We start from the raw sequence: 16,043 nt of genomic DNA on the forward strand, positions 1-16,043 counted from the left end.
AGATGTTATCAAGCTCTTAATTCAAGCTTGACTTGAGTTTGGTTCGTTTAGATGTTATCAAGCTCTCAATTCAAGCTTGTTTGATTGGTTATTGAGCTTGATAATTTAAATTTATTTATTTTATTATTTATTTAGCATATTGAAAAAAGTTTTATTAATAAATATGGTTCATGAACATTATTCATAAATGTTGTTCATGAATGTTGTTCACGAACGTTAACGAGCTGAACACATATGTGTTCAAGCTTGTTTGTTTAGCTTAACGAGCTGTTCAAGCTTGTTTGTTTAATTAATCTTATTTATATTGAACGAACAAAAACAAGCTCTTATCAAGCCGAACATCAAATTTGTTTACGAACACTTGGTTCATTTACAGCCCTAACCTTAATTGCCCTTATTCATTGCCCATTAAATATTTTAGGTCACATTAGAAAGAGCTGTCTCTTTGATCTCTAAATTAGTGATAAATACATATCTATAAGAAATATACTTCCAATAATATATTATACGCTAGATTTTTTAAAAAATTAAAGTATTTTAGATCTTTATATTTAGTAATATATTTCTAAAAATACGACAAACTAAGATATATTTTTACATGTCATAATTACGTAAATATTAAAAGGTTAAAATTTATTTAGAATTTTTTCTTCTTATAAAAAATATCATTAATTTAAAACTAAAAATAACTTAAATATCTATAGAAATATAATTTATATTTTCTTGAAAGTATATATATATTGAAAATATAATTTATCTATTCTAAAAAAATAAATATAAATGTTAAGAATAAGTGAAGGTATTTTATGATTGGAAAAATGACATAGTAAAAATATCGCGAGAATTTCAATACGCGGCCCAAAAGCCCATACGCAAGTTCTTTTCGCAGCCACCGCCTTCCGCCTCTCGTTCGTGCGCGATCTCCGGCGGCGATCGATCGAGTGCAGAGAGTACTCTCCTGGGGTTCGACGTCCGACACCCCTTAATTCCGATAGGTGGAGTGGCGGAGACTGGAGAAAGAGGAGTAGGAGATTAAGGTTTGCCTTGCTTCGCAAGTACACGGTTTTTTGCTGCAGCATCATGTGGATCCGTCGGGGTCTTGCTCTCCTCAGAAGACTGCGACGCCCGGTGCAATTGGCGGCCCCGCGAATGCTTCCTCTCACGGGCACGACTGCTTCGTCGAGTAATCTTCTGTGTTGCTGTGTTCTTACTATATCTGACTTGGTTACTGAATGCCTAATTTCTGTGAAATTTAGGATTTTACGTGCTTTCTTATCATCATTGTTTGCGTGCAAATTGTAATGCGGGAACGCTCTTCCATTCGATGAATATATGAACACCACAATATTGGTAAAGCAATTAGCTTCATCTCTCTCTTTACTGAAGTTTAGTAGGCGTACGTTTGGATCAATCAAGTTGCAGCACTTGGTTTATAGTTATAATAACCTTTGTTATGCTGTTCGAATTGTAATTAACAAAGTGGCTACATGTGTCCTCCCTTCTCACTCATTCTTTGCTTTGACCACGTTGACTCGTGTGCGAGCAACTGAACCAAGTTGACTCGTGTGCGAGCATGACCTGTGCACGTTGAATACCGGACCGATCGGGGCAAAATTTATCCAAGTGAATGAATCAATTTTTTTCACCTAAATATTTTTGCTCAAATGAAATAGATGCATTAATTGATTATTAATGAATAATTTGTAATCTTCAGCCATTTGAGCTAGACGGATTAATGGGTAGTAAATGATTTTAATTTAGTTCTTGAATATTGTAAGGCTGGATCCCGCATGGTGGGAGATTCATGCACCGGGCTGCCCTTTTATTGAATATTGCAAGGGTCTAAGCTCCTATATAAGGAGGTTGTGATCAAGAGAAAAAGGCACAGAGACAATAGAGCAAAAATTTTCCTCCACCTTCGTTCCCCAAATCTTCTCTCCGTCTTGCATTTTCGATCGGTGGTTTGCCCATGATAGCAATGGGTACTTTCTCAGTCGCCTAGGTTGCCGTCTAGGCACTAGGCGCCCGCACCGAAAACATGCTAGTCGGCCTAGGCAAGATTTGGTGGTCCTAGGTGCCGACTAATCAGTTGAATCGTCTAAGCGCCATGGAATTAGTACAAGGTTTTCATGATTATTTTTTTAATTTGGGCTTTTAAATTTAAAGCTTAATTTAAAAAAACCCTGAAATGTAACCTTTTTTTTGTGTGTGCTTAAGTTTTATAAGGCCGAAACTTTGGTTCAATAAGAAAATCGATTTGTTGGCTTCCCTAGCGGCTAGCACCAAACTTTATCTTCAGAGTGAATGAAGAAGCCCACATTTTGGAGAAATCAGAGAGTTAAAAGGCTGGAGAAATCAATTTGAAGAAAAAATTGTTGTTTGATTTTTCCTTAACTGAGCAACTTGAAAGGGATTGAATTGAAGGTTGGTCGAAGCCTCATCCTTTAAAAACTTCATTTCATCAAATACTCGCAATATTCATTAAAGTCGAAAGGTAACTTTTTTTCATTTTGATACTTGCAAATTGAAAGATAATTTATTTTAATTATTATGTAATTTATGTTGATATCGTGGAATCCTCCTAGTAGCGCCTAGTCCCCGCCTAGGCGCTAGTCTGCCCCCCGACTAGCGCCTAGCGAATTTTAGAACATTGGTTGTAGAGCAGAGGTGACTATTTCTCTAGATGAAGAAGAAAGTATTGAAATTAAAGAGATAGATGGAATTAAAAAAACTCTTCCACTTGGCCCCATGGATAGATATGCATCGGTAATTGCTCCAGAAAATGTAGATTTCATGGGAGTAAAGTGCTTCGCCAAAAAATATAAATGAAGCTCTTTTCAAAGAGAGAACTCAACTATGGATGACAACGGGTAGGATTTTATATCCTCCGTACCCATCCCCATTTATTATATCTATCCCCATACCCATCCCCATATCTATCAGGTATTTAACTTTCATACCCATCCCCATACCCGTCGGAGGTTCGGGTATCGATATCCTACCTATCATCCTATTACCCCTACCATTCTTGTTTTTTTTTAAAAATTATTTTAATGTACTTGTCTGCTCGTCTTGCGCTTCTTCGATTGGGTGAATATTTCTCGTGGAAAAGAAGATGAGATACGCGTTAACGACCGGATAAAGAGGCAAATTAAGTCTTTTTTTTTTAGACGGAAAGCGGGCTAAAGTTTTTTCTTTCCTTATATATATATATATATAATCGGGTATCGGGTAGGGTATGGGTAGGATTTTACGACATTCGCCTCCATACCCATACCCGAAAATATTCATACCCGAATACCCATTTACTATAATCGGGTATAAAAATTTCCTCCATATCCTCCTCCATTCGGGTCAGATGTTGGATTACCCATCAGATTCCTGTGAAATTACCATCCCTAAACTCAACAAGTTCGGTAATATGTTGGGAGATGGGTTTATGAAAATGGAATCCCATTCAATGTTGTTGATAACGATAGCTTCAAGCAACTAATGGAGGTAGCGAGTCAATTTAGATTAGGATTCAAGCCTCTAACTCGATATCAGCTTAGGGAGCTACTGTTGAAAGCCAAAGTTGAAAGAACAAAGCAACTGTTAAAGAATCATGAAGAAGAATGAGTAAAGAATGAGTGCTCAATCATGACCGATGCATGGAGTGATAGAAAAAGAAGAAGCATCTTAAATTTGTGTGTTAATTGCAAGCTGGGTACTATATTTTTAGAGTTTAAGGAGTCTTCAAACGAGGCACATACAACTGAACTTATTTTTGAGTATGTTGACAAGTGTATTGAATAAATAGGTGCTCAGAATATTATTCAGATTGTAACAGACAATGCGATCAACAATATGGTGGCAGCTAAATTGATGAGAGAAAAGAGACCTGGGATCTTTTGGAGTTCATGTGCAACTCACACTGTTAATCTCATGCTTGAAAGCATTGGCAAGCTTCCACGATATAAAAATGTTATTGAGTAAGCCAAGTCTTTTACCATTTTCATTTATGCTCACTATAAGACTTTGTCATTGATGAGAAGTTTTACGTAGAAGAGAGATGTAGTCTGGCTAGGAGTTAACAGGTTTGCATCAAATTTCCTCACATTGCAAAGTTTAATTGAAAAAATATCTAGTTTAAGGTCATGTTTACAAGTGACACGTGGGAGAAATGTAAATGATCAAAAACAAACAAAGGGAAATTGACTTATTTTATTGTGATGAGCATGAGTTTTTGGAATGGTGTGACACTTTGTTTGAAAATATTTGTTCCTTTGGTAAGAGTTTTTCGATTGGTAGATGGAGATAGAAAGCCATCTATGGAGTTTCTATACGGGGAGCTTCTTCAAGCTAAGGAAGATATCAAGGTGACCCTGAACAACGTGAAATCAAATTATCAGCCTATCATAGTGAGTATTGAGTCAAAAATGAAGGATAGACTTGATACATGCATACCACTGTATTTTTGTTGAATCCCTATTTTTACTATAAAGATAGTTCTATTGCTCTTTATGAGGATATTTTTGAATGTATGGAAATTTTGCATGCCAATGAGTTTGATCTACTGGATGAATTTGCAAAATCTAGAGACAAGACTGGTTATTTGTAAAAATATTGGCAACAAAAACATGTGAAATAAGTGATGATACATTTGATCCATGTGCATGGAGTACATACGGTGCTCACACACCCAACTTGCTAAGAGTGATATTGAGGATACTTTCATTAACTACAAGTTTATCTAGGTGTGAAAGAAATTAGAGTGCATTCGAAGGAGTAAGTTTTAAACTTTAAGTCTTTAATTAAAATAAAGTATTAATTTTTAAAGTTTTATATTCATGTTACTAACTATAAAATTTACTCACTTTTTTTTTTTTAGATTCATACAAAGAAAAGAAATAAATTTGATGTCAACAGATTGAATAATCTAGTATTTGTCCAATTTAATGCTAGATTGTTGCACAGACAAAAAAGAGTAAATGAAAAATATGTCGATGTCCCTCTTGCAAAAGATGCTTCAACCTTGTGGATGGTGGAGAAGATGATGAAGTTGAACTAGGTTCTGAGCTCACATGGCAAATGGTTGATGAAGCAAGTGGAGCAGATGAAAATCTACAACTCCGAAGAAACCCTAGAGTGAGAGAACTTCACAAGGATGATTTTGCATTCAAAGAAGAAGAGGAAGATCACAATGATGATATTGAGTTTGTGTCCGATGAAGAACAAGTTGTTGAAAATTATGGAGAAGAAGTAGAATAAATTTGATGTTGAGTTTATGTCCGATGATATTGAGTTTGTGTCTAATGATATTTTATTAGTTGTGTAATTTTGAACTCATTTTAAATTTGATGTTATTGTGTTAGGGTTATGATATGTGATTTATTATGCAAATTATGTTGATACCGAGGAATCCGTCTAGCGGCGCCTACTCCCCGCCTAGGCACTAGGCGCTAGGCATTGGTTTGGCGCCCGACTAGCACCTAACGAATTTTAGAACCTTGATCCTGGGAAACATATGCCCGTCATAACCTCAAAGCACAACCGGAGGAGGCGAATCTGTTTTAAGGAAACTGCTTTAAAGCGGACATTAACATTTTCTTTTTGTAAGTCAGCGACTCGGCAGTCGGCGACTCGGCAGTCGGCGACTCGGCAGTCGGCGACTCGGCAGTCGGCGACTCGGCAGTCGGCGACTCGGCACTTGGCGACTGACGACTCGACACTCTGGCTGTTTGCGGGTACTTTCTTAGTTTGCCGCGAACAACTAATGTTTGGTTGTGTATGTGGTTCTGCCGTTGTATCTTGGAAACAAACGCCCATCATAACCTCAACGCATAATCGGAAGAGGACGAATCTGTTTTAAGGAAACTGCTTTAAAACAGGCTTCGACATTTCTTTTCTCCGCAGTCGACGACTCAACACTTGGCAGTCGGTGACTTTGCACTAGGCACTTGGCACTCGGTAGTCAGCGACTAGGCAATCGACAGCTGGCGACTCGGCACTCGGCACTCGACACTTTGCAGTCGGTGACTCGGCATTCGACAGCGACGGTCAACACTTGGATTTGACACTCGGCTAACTCGACAGTCAACACTTGGAGTCGGACTCAGCACTCAGACTCGACACTTGGACTCAACAGTCAGACTCGGCAGACTCAGACTTTGCACTTAGACTTAGCTATACAAGACAACCTAGTCTTCCAGGCAGCCGTCATCCTAAGCAGCTCCTTCCCTGCTTGGCTGTTTGAGATTATTCGCTCAGGCCACTCTCACAAATTGGTCTGAATTTAGTTTGTAAATTTAGTATTTTTCTCTAAAAATCTCCAACAACAGATTGGTTTACACAGTCTTGGTGGTTTCCAGTTCATGCAGACCAAATCAATAAAGGTGAGTTGCTGCATTTTGGCCAAGGTAGAAGTACTTCGTTGCAGGAGTTGCCCTGTAGGAGCTGAAGGCACCTTGTCTGAGCTGCTGGAGCATCATTACTGAATCTACACTTCTGGTGTTCCCATAGAACACACTTTTTCTTTGTCCTTTTTTCTTCCTAAGCTCTACATAATGTCATGCGCCTGCGTATCACTGAGCTGATCCATATTTTTCACCACAAAATTAGACTTACTATTTGCCAAATTATCTACACAAGTGCTGGAATAACTTCCTGTAAATAATGGAATACAAAAAAACTCAGATGACTTTTTGCTGTCCATAAAAAATATTGTAAACTTTGATGCTGAGAGTTATCTCTGTTTACCTTAGTTCTTCTTCTTGGATAAAACCATGCAGGTTAATTAAGATGCGTGTTCACGGTGCATAGGATGAAGGAATGGAATCTATTCCTAGTCCTCCTTAACTGAGCAGGCCAAAACAAGTTAACAACCATCTCAAGGACTTCTAGCAGACCTAGATGTTATTTCAATTCAGCTAGGAGTGGCTTATGCGTTCTGTAGTTCAAATAGAATTGCTGTATATGCATACATCCACGAAAGAGACCACTGAGTTTCTTATATTAACTTTTTTTCCACTTTTATGCCAACCTATGGCTATGACACAGCTAGGCACATCTTTTGAAAAGGTGCTGTTACATATTGTTAGCGTGATGCATCACTAAATGTTGCTTGGAAAATTTCTGAAACATCTGTTGTTTTAAGCAATTTTCTGAAAGATGATATTATTATTATTGTTTTTTTTTTTTCCATTTAAACTGTTTTCTATTTGTCAAAGAAAATGGTTATAGTAGGACGATTGTTTTTCTTTATATTGAAAAAAATTGTTTAATAGAAATACATGCCTTTGTTCGATTTAATGAACGTTGGAAATGCCCTGATCAGTTATTTAACAAGAGTATGTTTTTCCCACATAAGACATTTTTAATGCAATGGTTTATAAGGTCTGTACTTATGTAGTTACTTTCACCCATGGAAGGTTTTTAAACATACTCAGTTCTTGCTTTTCTTGAAGTAAAAGTTAGTGGTGAACTTATGTAACGAACACTCAGCCGCTAATCATTCTTGTAGGTGTAACTCGATATGGCTATTTCAAGTTTGGTTTTTCCTGGGATAAACATAAGTTGGATTTGATGTTGGGAATTATCCTATCTGGACAAACAGGTACAGAGTCATATCTTTTGATACCACGAGTGTTCTTAATTTTCCTGTTTACTGAATCATTGAAAACTTAAACTTGATGAATATCACATACTTTCCTTCTTATTCAACTTTCTTGGAATTCTTATGTTGGTCATTGCCTTTATTTTTGAGCTCATTATAGGACAAGTACTCCTGGGATGGGAGTTTTAGAATTTGTGTAAAGGCAATCAGACTTCCTTTTCAAATCTGGGGTTGATATATTTTGCCCATATTTAAAGTTACTCTGGGTTATTTCTGAAGAATGATGCACAATTTAATGTTTGTGCAATGTTTTAGCCTTTGGCAGACCATTTTAGGGACCAAAAGTTCCTTTACACTGAACACTGCAAGAAGGCCAATTCGTATATGAGGACTTCTATTATATATGTGCTGATCAGGCTTATATCTGTACTGTTTGAGTCACTAACATTGTTGGGTGATGAAGAGTTAGCATACTTTGATATCTTAAGACATGGGTCAAGTAATAAAAGGACTTTAATATTCTAAGTAAGTTAATTTTGTTCATTTCTTGCAGTATACTGTGTTGAGGTGTAAGATAAGATTAGAAGTTAATCAAGCAATGTGCCTTAGTGTTTCTGAATCATATTAGAATGTAGAAAGTACTCAGTCATACGGTTAAAGTGCTTTATGAGTTAAATTTCTTATTATTGCTCAACTATAACCTTCAAGATCTTTTATTTACATACAAATACTTTATTTCAATGAACAAAATTCACTTTTTCTATGACAAGATATACACAGTTTGGTTTATGCTGCTGAGTTGGTGCATAAGCGAATTTTACATTGAGGAACCTTTTTGTTGATGTTTTTGATGAATTAATCCCTTGACATGGCTTTACCGACTAAGGCTAAATCAGCATAGATATGCCTGGATTAATTTTGTACATCCACCTTGACTAGCCCTTGCTTGGGTAAATTCTATCCTTTACTAGGTATCATAAGATTACTGAATTACAAGGAAGCATGTTTTGGATGATTTTTAGATCAAGACAGGTGGAGGGAACCTTAATGTGATACTAATTTGTGTTATCTTTGTTTTTTTTGTATGTTATATTAGATACTAGGAAATGATTCAGCAGTTGTTTGACCAAGTTGATGAGTTGTTCTCTAACAATCTCTAGATTATCAACTGTGTTGTGTTAAATATGTAGGTGGCATTGCGATTACTTGGCTTTGTTAGTGTATGCTAAATATTTATGTTCTCATATATGAGTCGCCTTATCTAATCTTCAGCTGTGGTTCGACAGTATTTTTTCTTGGGGCAAATAAGAATTTTGTCTTTGCTCAAGATGCTTCTGCAATTGAAGCGTTTCCAGAGAATGGTCAAGAGCAAGCACATATTACTGGTTTGCGTCGAATTGAAGATGGTTCTGTAATTTCAAATACTCATACAACTAAGTGGAGAATATTTACAGATAACGGAAGGGAACTGTCTCTGAAGGTATGCAAATGATTCTTCTTTTTGCACCTTTGTTTGATTGCAAATATTGATATCCTATAGTGAAGTCAAACCAAGCATCAAGCTTTTGTTTTCATACAATACTGGACATGAGCTGAATAATTTCAGTGTGCTTGACTTAAGTAGCAGTGTTAGTAACTTGCATTTCACCCATTTAATGGTCTGATGTTTATTCTTTGGTGTTATTTTGCTGCCAATTTAACCACTAATCTGTATTTATATGCAACATTTTAGATTGTGAATTGATAGAGAGAAACTAGGGCCTTATTTTCTAAAAATATAAAATGTGTTTTTTTTTCCTGTTGAACCTTTTATTTTGTATAGGGCCACCTTGTTTCTTTCAAGTTTTGCCAAGAGATTTTTATATCTATCAAACATTTTGTGGCTTCTGTCACAAATCAACCAACCTTTGGGACTTCGATATCAGAGCAGTCATAAACAAGTGAACATTTATTCAATAATAGAAAATGAATTTACTTTCTTTCCGGTGATTTTTTTAACCTTGCTTATAGCTGACTTAAAGGATAAGATTCATGTAGTTAACTCCAACTACTTGGAAGAAACATGTCTTGATAATGATGATGATGATGATAATGAAACAAAATTGCTCCGTGTAGTTCATTGCCCACTTTAGTCTTATATGCTTGCAGGGAAAACTAGATGAGGCTGAGAGATTCTTCCAGGCTGCATTAGAGGAGGCCAAAAAAGGATTTGGCGAAAAGGATCCACATGTTGCATCATCATGTAACAATCTGGTACGCGCTCTATTTCATTTTTATTTGAACTATTCTTAAATGTCCACATCCAGTTTAAATAGACCCTTCAATGTAATTCAGAACAGGTCCTTTTCATCCATTTACAAAATCTCTCCTGCCCCAACCCTGTGCATTTATGGTCCACTGAGAATTCATTTTTTTTTTTACATAATTAGCTATGGAGTTGGCAGATGGCAGGACGTCTTGTGCAACATGGATGGTAATGTATGCTATGAAAGACAGGGCCCTGTCAATCAGCCTGTGTTACATCATGCAAGAACTAGTTCTGTTTTTTGTGCCACAAATAGCAGGGATGGTTCCAGTAAACCAAAATTCACTTATAAAAACAGAATAAATAAATAAATCAGAGAACCTCACTCTTAATCTCTTACTTTCCTGGTTTTCTAGTTTGTGATAAATGCTAAGGGTCTTACTAGACGTTTCAGTGGTGGTAAAAGGGATGCCATCCATCATTTGGTGGGTTCTTCATTTTGGCTAGTGAACCAGATAATTAACTTGTTCTATAACTACCTTGGTTAGTATACCACCAGACAGAATTAAAGAGAAAATTTGCCACTATAACTGAATCCTAATGCTGATAATTGATTGCCTCTTTCTACATACAGCCTTTATTTTACTTATGTTGATGGTTGTTTACCAACTTAGTCATCTATTCATGTAGGCAGAACTGTACAGGGTCAAGAGGGAATATGCCAAAGCTGAGCCCTTGTATATTGAAGCAATTAGCATACTCGAAGATTCTTATGGGCCTAATGATATCCGGTATGGTCTGTTTATCTTTTTAGTTTTCACTTTTAAATATTCTTTCCTCAAAAAATCTATGTTTTAAAGAATATTATTTCCTGGAAGGCATTGCAATTGACAAGAAAGCAAACAAATGCAAAAAAAAAAGCTTATTATCTGTTTCAACTTGTAGATTTTCTCTACTTTAAACAGATCAATAAACGTAGTGCTTTCATGCAACAATAAATCACAATGTATTATGTATCTGCATGGAATTGTGAATAAAAAGGGGAAAAAAAGAAAAAAAGAAAAGGTAAGAAAAAAAAAGAGGAAACAGAGTATAGGATGAAGTGACAATAAACTGATCTACTCATGAGGAAATTAGTCTAGTAATAAGATTGAAGAAAGCAGGTTCAAGCATGTAACACATCTAGGGGATTAGATGATGTAGGCATGTAGCAATTCTCCTTGATTAGCCTCAGGTGAATGCTGAACTGGCTCCTTTTTAAATATGCTTTAGCTCTTGCATGGTCAAATGCTTGATGGTTTTAGATTGTTGTGGATTGCTTAATGTCAAAGCATGACTCGTATAGTGGATGTTCTTTGAGTTCCGTGGATTACAGGTTTTGTGGGTGTAAAGGGTATTTAATAGCAAGGGGATTTCAAGGATGGGGAACTTAGATAATGTCTTCAAGGCTGGAGCCTCTCCAGGTTATCCAGCTCACGTGGTGGCAAAAAATGTGGCTACATATTATTGGAACCCCAAGATGTTTTGATGTGATCAAACAAGTTAAGTTAGGTCCTGTTTAGTTTAACCCTTGTGTCTAAGTGTGCAAGAGTTTAGGAGCACAGGAAGTCGAGCGGAAGACGCGGCTAGCGAGAAGAACGACACGGGTAGAGAGCTGACGGGCTCGATGCGTCCGAGGGACGAGGTGCTGCGGAAGAGTACACCGGTGGACGAGAAGAACGTATGCGACGTTCGAGGGACGAGAAACTGGGGAGGAAGGCTGCTCGAGGAGAAGGCTGAAACTTGGGTTCGGGTGAGCCCTATTTCGGATGGCCGAGATCACCCAAGCTAGCGGAGTCGGAGCGGAAGACCCGGACCGAGGTGAGCTGAACCGGAGCAGAGGGCCCGGACCAAAAAAAGTCAACTCTGTTGACTTCTTGGTTCGGGCGCCCGAAACCATTCGGGCACCTAGAACCATTCCGGGCACCCGGAACCCTTCCGGGCGCCCGGACCGGGATTCTATCCAGATCGCGGTCAAACGCGATCTATGCGAAAAGGGATAAAGTTTTATCCCCTCCCAAGCGCCTGGAACCCTTTCAGGCGCCCCGACCAAGGCTATAATATAGTCTTGGTCCAAGAAGCTGAACAACAACTTGTAATCCATTTCTGTTTACTCTATTTCTCTTTGTGTGCTGTTAACGCTGTAAGAGGTTACTCCGCCCGAAGGAGATCTTCAGATAGTGCGCTTCATTCTCATTGGATTAATTACAAACCAAGTACTCCTTTGTGTCTATTTCTTGTTTAATTAGTCTCGTTATTTTTTAATTACAAGTATTCTTAATTTAGCTATAAGTCGAGAAAAGGTTAATTTATTTTTCAGGACAATTTACCCCTCCCCTCTTGCCGGCCTCCAAAGGGACCAACACATATTACTTGCACAAAATTGAGAAAAAGAGATTGCTTTGGTTTAATTTTAATGTTCGCTGTACTAAGTACATCACACCATGTAAATGAAGTTACACACAATCAGTTTCTTGAATAAGAATTTTTATAATAATAACAATAATCTAATTGGTCAGACTTTACTTTGGCCATGCATTGACTTTGCACGTTTGTAGTCTTTCAACCAAGACTTCAGATCTTAGTTGACTGTGATTTTTTTCTCAATCTTAAGCAATAATGATCAAGTTACACATTAGAGGAGATATGTGACCGGTGTACCCTGTGTTGCCTTAAGATTTTTATTAAATAAACCATAATTTAAGATCTTGTGATGTTCTCGGTCGCTCGAACACAACACCACATTGACTGTTCCATTTCCTGACATTGCTGACTGTGGGATGGGGATCTTGATAAGGGCAAATGAAGGTCTGGTGATATGTTTAGTGGTTCTGTAGTTGGGAAGGACTGTGATCAACTTTTTGGTGATCCTAATTCTAGAGGGGCCCATGACAGTCTATATGCTGATTCTTCCTCGTTCTCCTCCACCTCTGGTGCCAGGTTGACACTTGACCTATGCCAACTTATATCAGATAGGTTGGTCCTATTACTTATTATTATCCGAGAATCAAACCAGTTCTGGATTCAATATTTAGAACCTTGAAAAAATCAACCTACAGATAGTTACTACAAGAGACGATTGACAGTGTGCTCATACAATTTGTTGGTTCTTCTTTCTATGCTTCTGTAGCCGACAAAGTTCACCCATTTCATCAATACGTTATGGTTAGCTATTGTGTTCATTCATGTGCCTTCATTTATACGTTGTCATGAGCTTAGGATTCTAAATTCTGTCGTTTCTTTCATTCAAAAAGCAAATTTACTGATTCTATTTCTTGTTCTACTCCTTTGCCTTTTCTTGTATGAATATTTTTCATCATCTGCATTATATATTTACATTACTTAGTTTAGTTTCTACAAATTCACCATCTTTTTATTATTGGATGATCTAAATCATATTTGTCAATAATCTTAGTCATCCTAGAAAATGATATTTGGGAACAAGACTTGAGAATAATTGCTACAACTGTTCCATCATTCTACAACGAATAAATTCAAGATGATTATTCTAAAATGAGAAAAAGAGAAAAAGGAAGAATTCCTAAGTTAATTGAACTAAAATTTTAGAATCAATTATTAAAAATATAACAAATATGTCAAATAATGATTATACCTTAATAATACAAAAATGAGTGCCATGTGTTAACCGGAATAACATCCTAGTGAAATAAATCATATAATTTTCTATGACCTAAATTAAATAATAATCACATGACATTTGGTATTGGAATTAATTTCTCCACATATCTATAAATAGTGATTAAAAGTTAATTAAATTAAATTTTAGAATTACAAGTTACAAAAAATATAGCAAACATCTCATGGTTATACCTTAGTAATAAGAAAATCAGTGTCATGCATTAATGAAATTAGTGATTGTTATAGCATCCTAGTGAAATCAATTATATAATTTTTTATGACCTAAATTAAATAATAATCACAACACATTTGGTATTGGAATTCATTTCTTCTTATATATAATTAGTGTCATGCATACATGGGATCATTGATTGTTATAGCATCCTAGTGAAATCAATTATATAATTTTTTATGACCTAAATTAAATAATAATCACAATAAGTTGGACTTAGACTAACATAATTGGAACTAGAACCTACACAAATAGAGATTTAACTTGAAGGATATCTCTTTTATATTACTATTGATCTGTCGTCTATTTTCTTCTTCCTCTCTTTATGTCTCCTCCCTTTTATAGTGTTTCATCTAGATCTAATCACGGTTCAGAATCAACAGTTCGAAAAATCTCAATACTTCACCTTAACCATCGAAGTGGGTTTGTGGGTTACGGTTCGTATCATGGTTCATTGAGAAAAATTTTGATGCCTAAACCTTCTCCTTGATGAATTCAATCTTCTATTTGAATTGAAGTTGAAAATGATTGAGATTTGAGAATTAAGAGACGAGAGTAGAATGGTAAAAAAATGAAATAGATTAAGGTATTTATAGATTTAGGGTATAACGGTTAATTAATGTAATTGTTAATAAAAAAAGGTCAAACAATGCAGATCGTTCAAAAAAAAGTAGATTGACTTTTGAACTACTGGCTAACTTTCAATTTCAACGGTTGAAACTGCAGGTTCACAATTTATTTTTCACTAAAACCTTAACTGGACCATCGCTAGATGGATCGATTACGGTTTTGACCTGTCAACCCAGGTCAACAGTTACTTGGTGGCCTGTTGACTCTGTTGATCCGTTTTGAATTCAACCCATGGTCAGGTCCAGTTTGGATCCTTCCTATGAGTGATCCACAAACGAAATCAAAGGATGAGTCGTAGATAAGCTTCATATTTGATTAGTTTTGTATGACTGTCTCTATTCAATGACCCATGCCTAATATGCACACAATAATTTTAATCAAAAAAGGGGAGAAGATAAAGTGTCATGATTGTTCAATGTTATGCCTAAAGTAATCAAACTACCTAAGAATTTTGAAAAATTATGTTTTACATGTATTGGGAAATGCATCTTTCTGAGGAAAGGAAGATAGATGGCTGTCATTTCCACAATTTAGTTAGATACATATATTTTTGGTATAGGAATAACCCTGTAACCTATGGTAGAGTTATCTGTTTTGTTTATACAGTTATTATGCATGGAGTTACTGCAATACTTTTTTTTTTCTACTTCATTGGCTTACAATTAAACAATCTGTTTTTCAGTGTGGGAGCTGCTCTTCACAACCTTGGGCAATTTTATTTTGTATTAAGGAAACTTGAACAGGCTCGTAAGTGTTATGAGGTAAACCAGCCTGCTTTCCTATTTAATTTTTTTTTTCCAGAAAATTATTGCTTATTTCTGTACTTGTATAGGCTAGCCTCATTAGCCTACAATTTTTCATGCAAGATTAAATTGGGAGGTCACACTTCTTGATTGGTGATGGAAGGAGATGTAGAACATAAGCGTGAAACTAATTCTGTTCACATATAAAGATCTTCATTTGACTTGTTATAGTTTCTCAGGCAATCATATTTGGTACATTTATATTCTTAAACTAGTTAGTGTTTCTTAAGATTAAACTTAAATCATCAAGATCCTCATTTAATTATCCCCTAGAAATAAAATACCACTCTGTCATACTATTGAGGTTGCTGAGTTCATTTCTTCTAGAAATCACACTTGGAGAAAAAAATGCACCCTGCCATGCTACCTAATAATTTTATACTTGTTGTTGATTCCGAAAGGTCAATTTTTATGCTTATTGTAATTTCATACATAAAAAATGTCATGTTTATTTAGATGAATTTCTGAACTATTATATTGATAACATTTCACTAACAAGTTTTCTTTTTTCTTGGCCTTTCCCCATTTCTTGTTCCTCTTGGCAGCGGGCTTTAAAGGTATGTCATCTGAGCTATGCTTTCTTTTTCTATTTATGTTATCCCACTCATTTGGTAAACGTATTACTGGAGGTATTAGTAGCATCTTGGTTGTGTATTATGAATATCTACAGATAAAGGGTCGTATTCTTGGTTTTGGTCACACAGACTATGCAGAGACAATGTATCACCTTGGAAGGGTATGGCATGCCAATTCATATTTATTTATATGATTTCTCGTATTACAATTTATTCTTTTGATGATTTCTTCTTATTTCCATACAAAATACATAGATATAATATTGCAATTTTAGTTCCTTGCCAA

The 16,043-nt window shown here is 36.1% G+C and overlaps 1 protein-coding gene across 3 annotated transcripts in view; it reads left to right on the top strand.

Annotated features, from left to right (window-relative positions):
• Nucleotides 1-837: 837 nt before the first annotated feature.
• Nucleotides 838-16,043, top strand: part of LOC122047508 (kinesin light chain 3-like) — a 62,342-nt gene continuing 47,136 nt past the window's right edge. For 2 of the 3 annotated variants that reach the window (XR_006130549.1, XM_042608855.1), the window contains exons 1-8: nucleotides 838-1,183; nucleotides 7,502-7,594; nucleotides 8,881-9,074; nucleotides 9,743-9,847; nucleotides 10,530-10,630; nucleotides 15,062-15,140; nucleotides 15,728-15,739; nucleotides 15,853-15,918. Coding sequence is in view for 2 of the 3 variants with exons in the window: in XM_042608855.1 (XP_042464789.1) it covers nucleotides 1,081-1,183; nucleotides 7,502-7,594; nucleotides 8,881-9,074; nucleotides 9,743-9,847; nucleotides 10,530-10,630; nucleotides 15,062-15,140; nucleotides 15,728-15,739; nucleotides 15,853-15,918 (753 nt within the window). In the remaining variant the exon portion in view is untranslated. Of the gene's footprint in view, nucleotides 1,184-1,256; nucleotides 1,351-7,501; nucleotides 7,595-8,880; nucleotides 9,075-9,742; nucleotides 9,848-10,529; nucleotides 10,631-15,061; nucleotides 15,141-15,727; nucleotides 15,740-15,852; nucleotides 15,919-16,043 lie in introns of all 3 variants that reach the window. The other variant, XM_042608856.1, reaches the window with a different exon arrangement.

Source organism: Zingiber officinale, chromosome 2B (genome assembly GCF_018446385.1).
Source record: "Zingiber officinale cultivar Zhangliang chromosome 2B, Zo_v1.1, whole genome shotgun sequence".
In the NCBI taxonomy this organism is placed as follows: domain Eukaryota; kingdom Viridiplantae; phylum Streptophyta; class Magnoliopsida; order Zingiberales; family Zingiberaceae; genus Zingiber; species Zingiber officinale.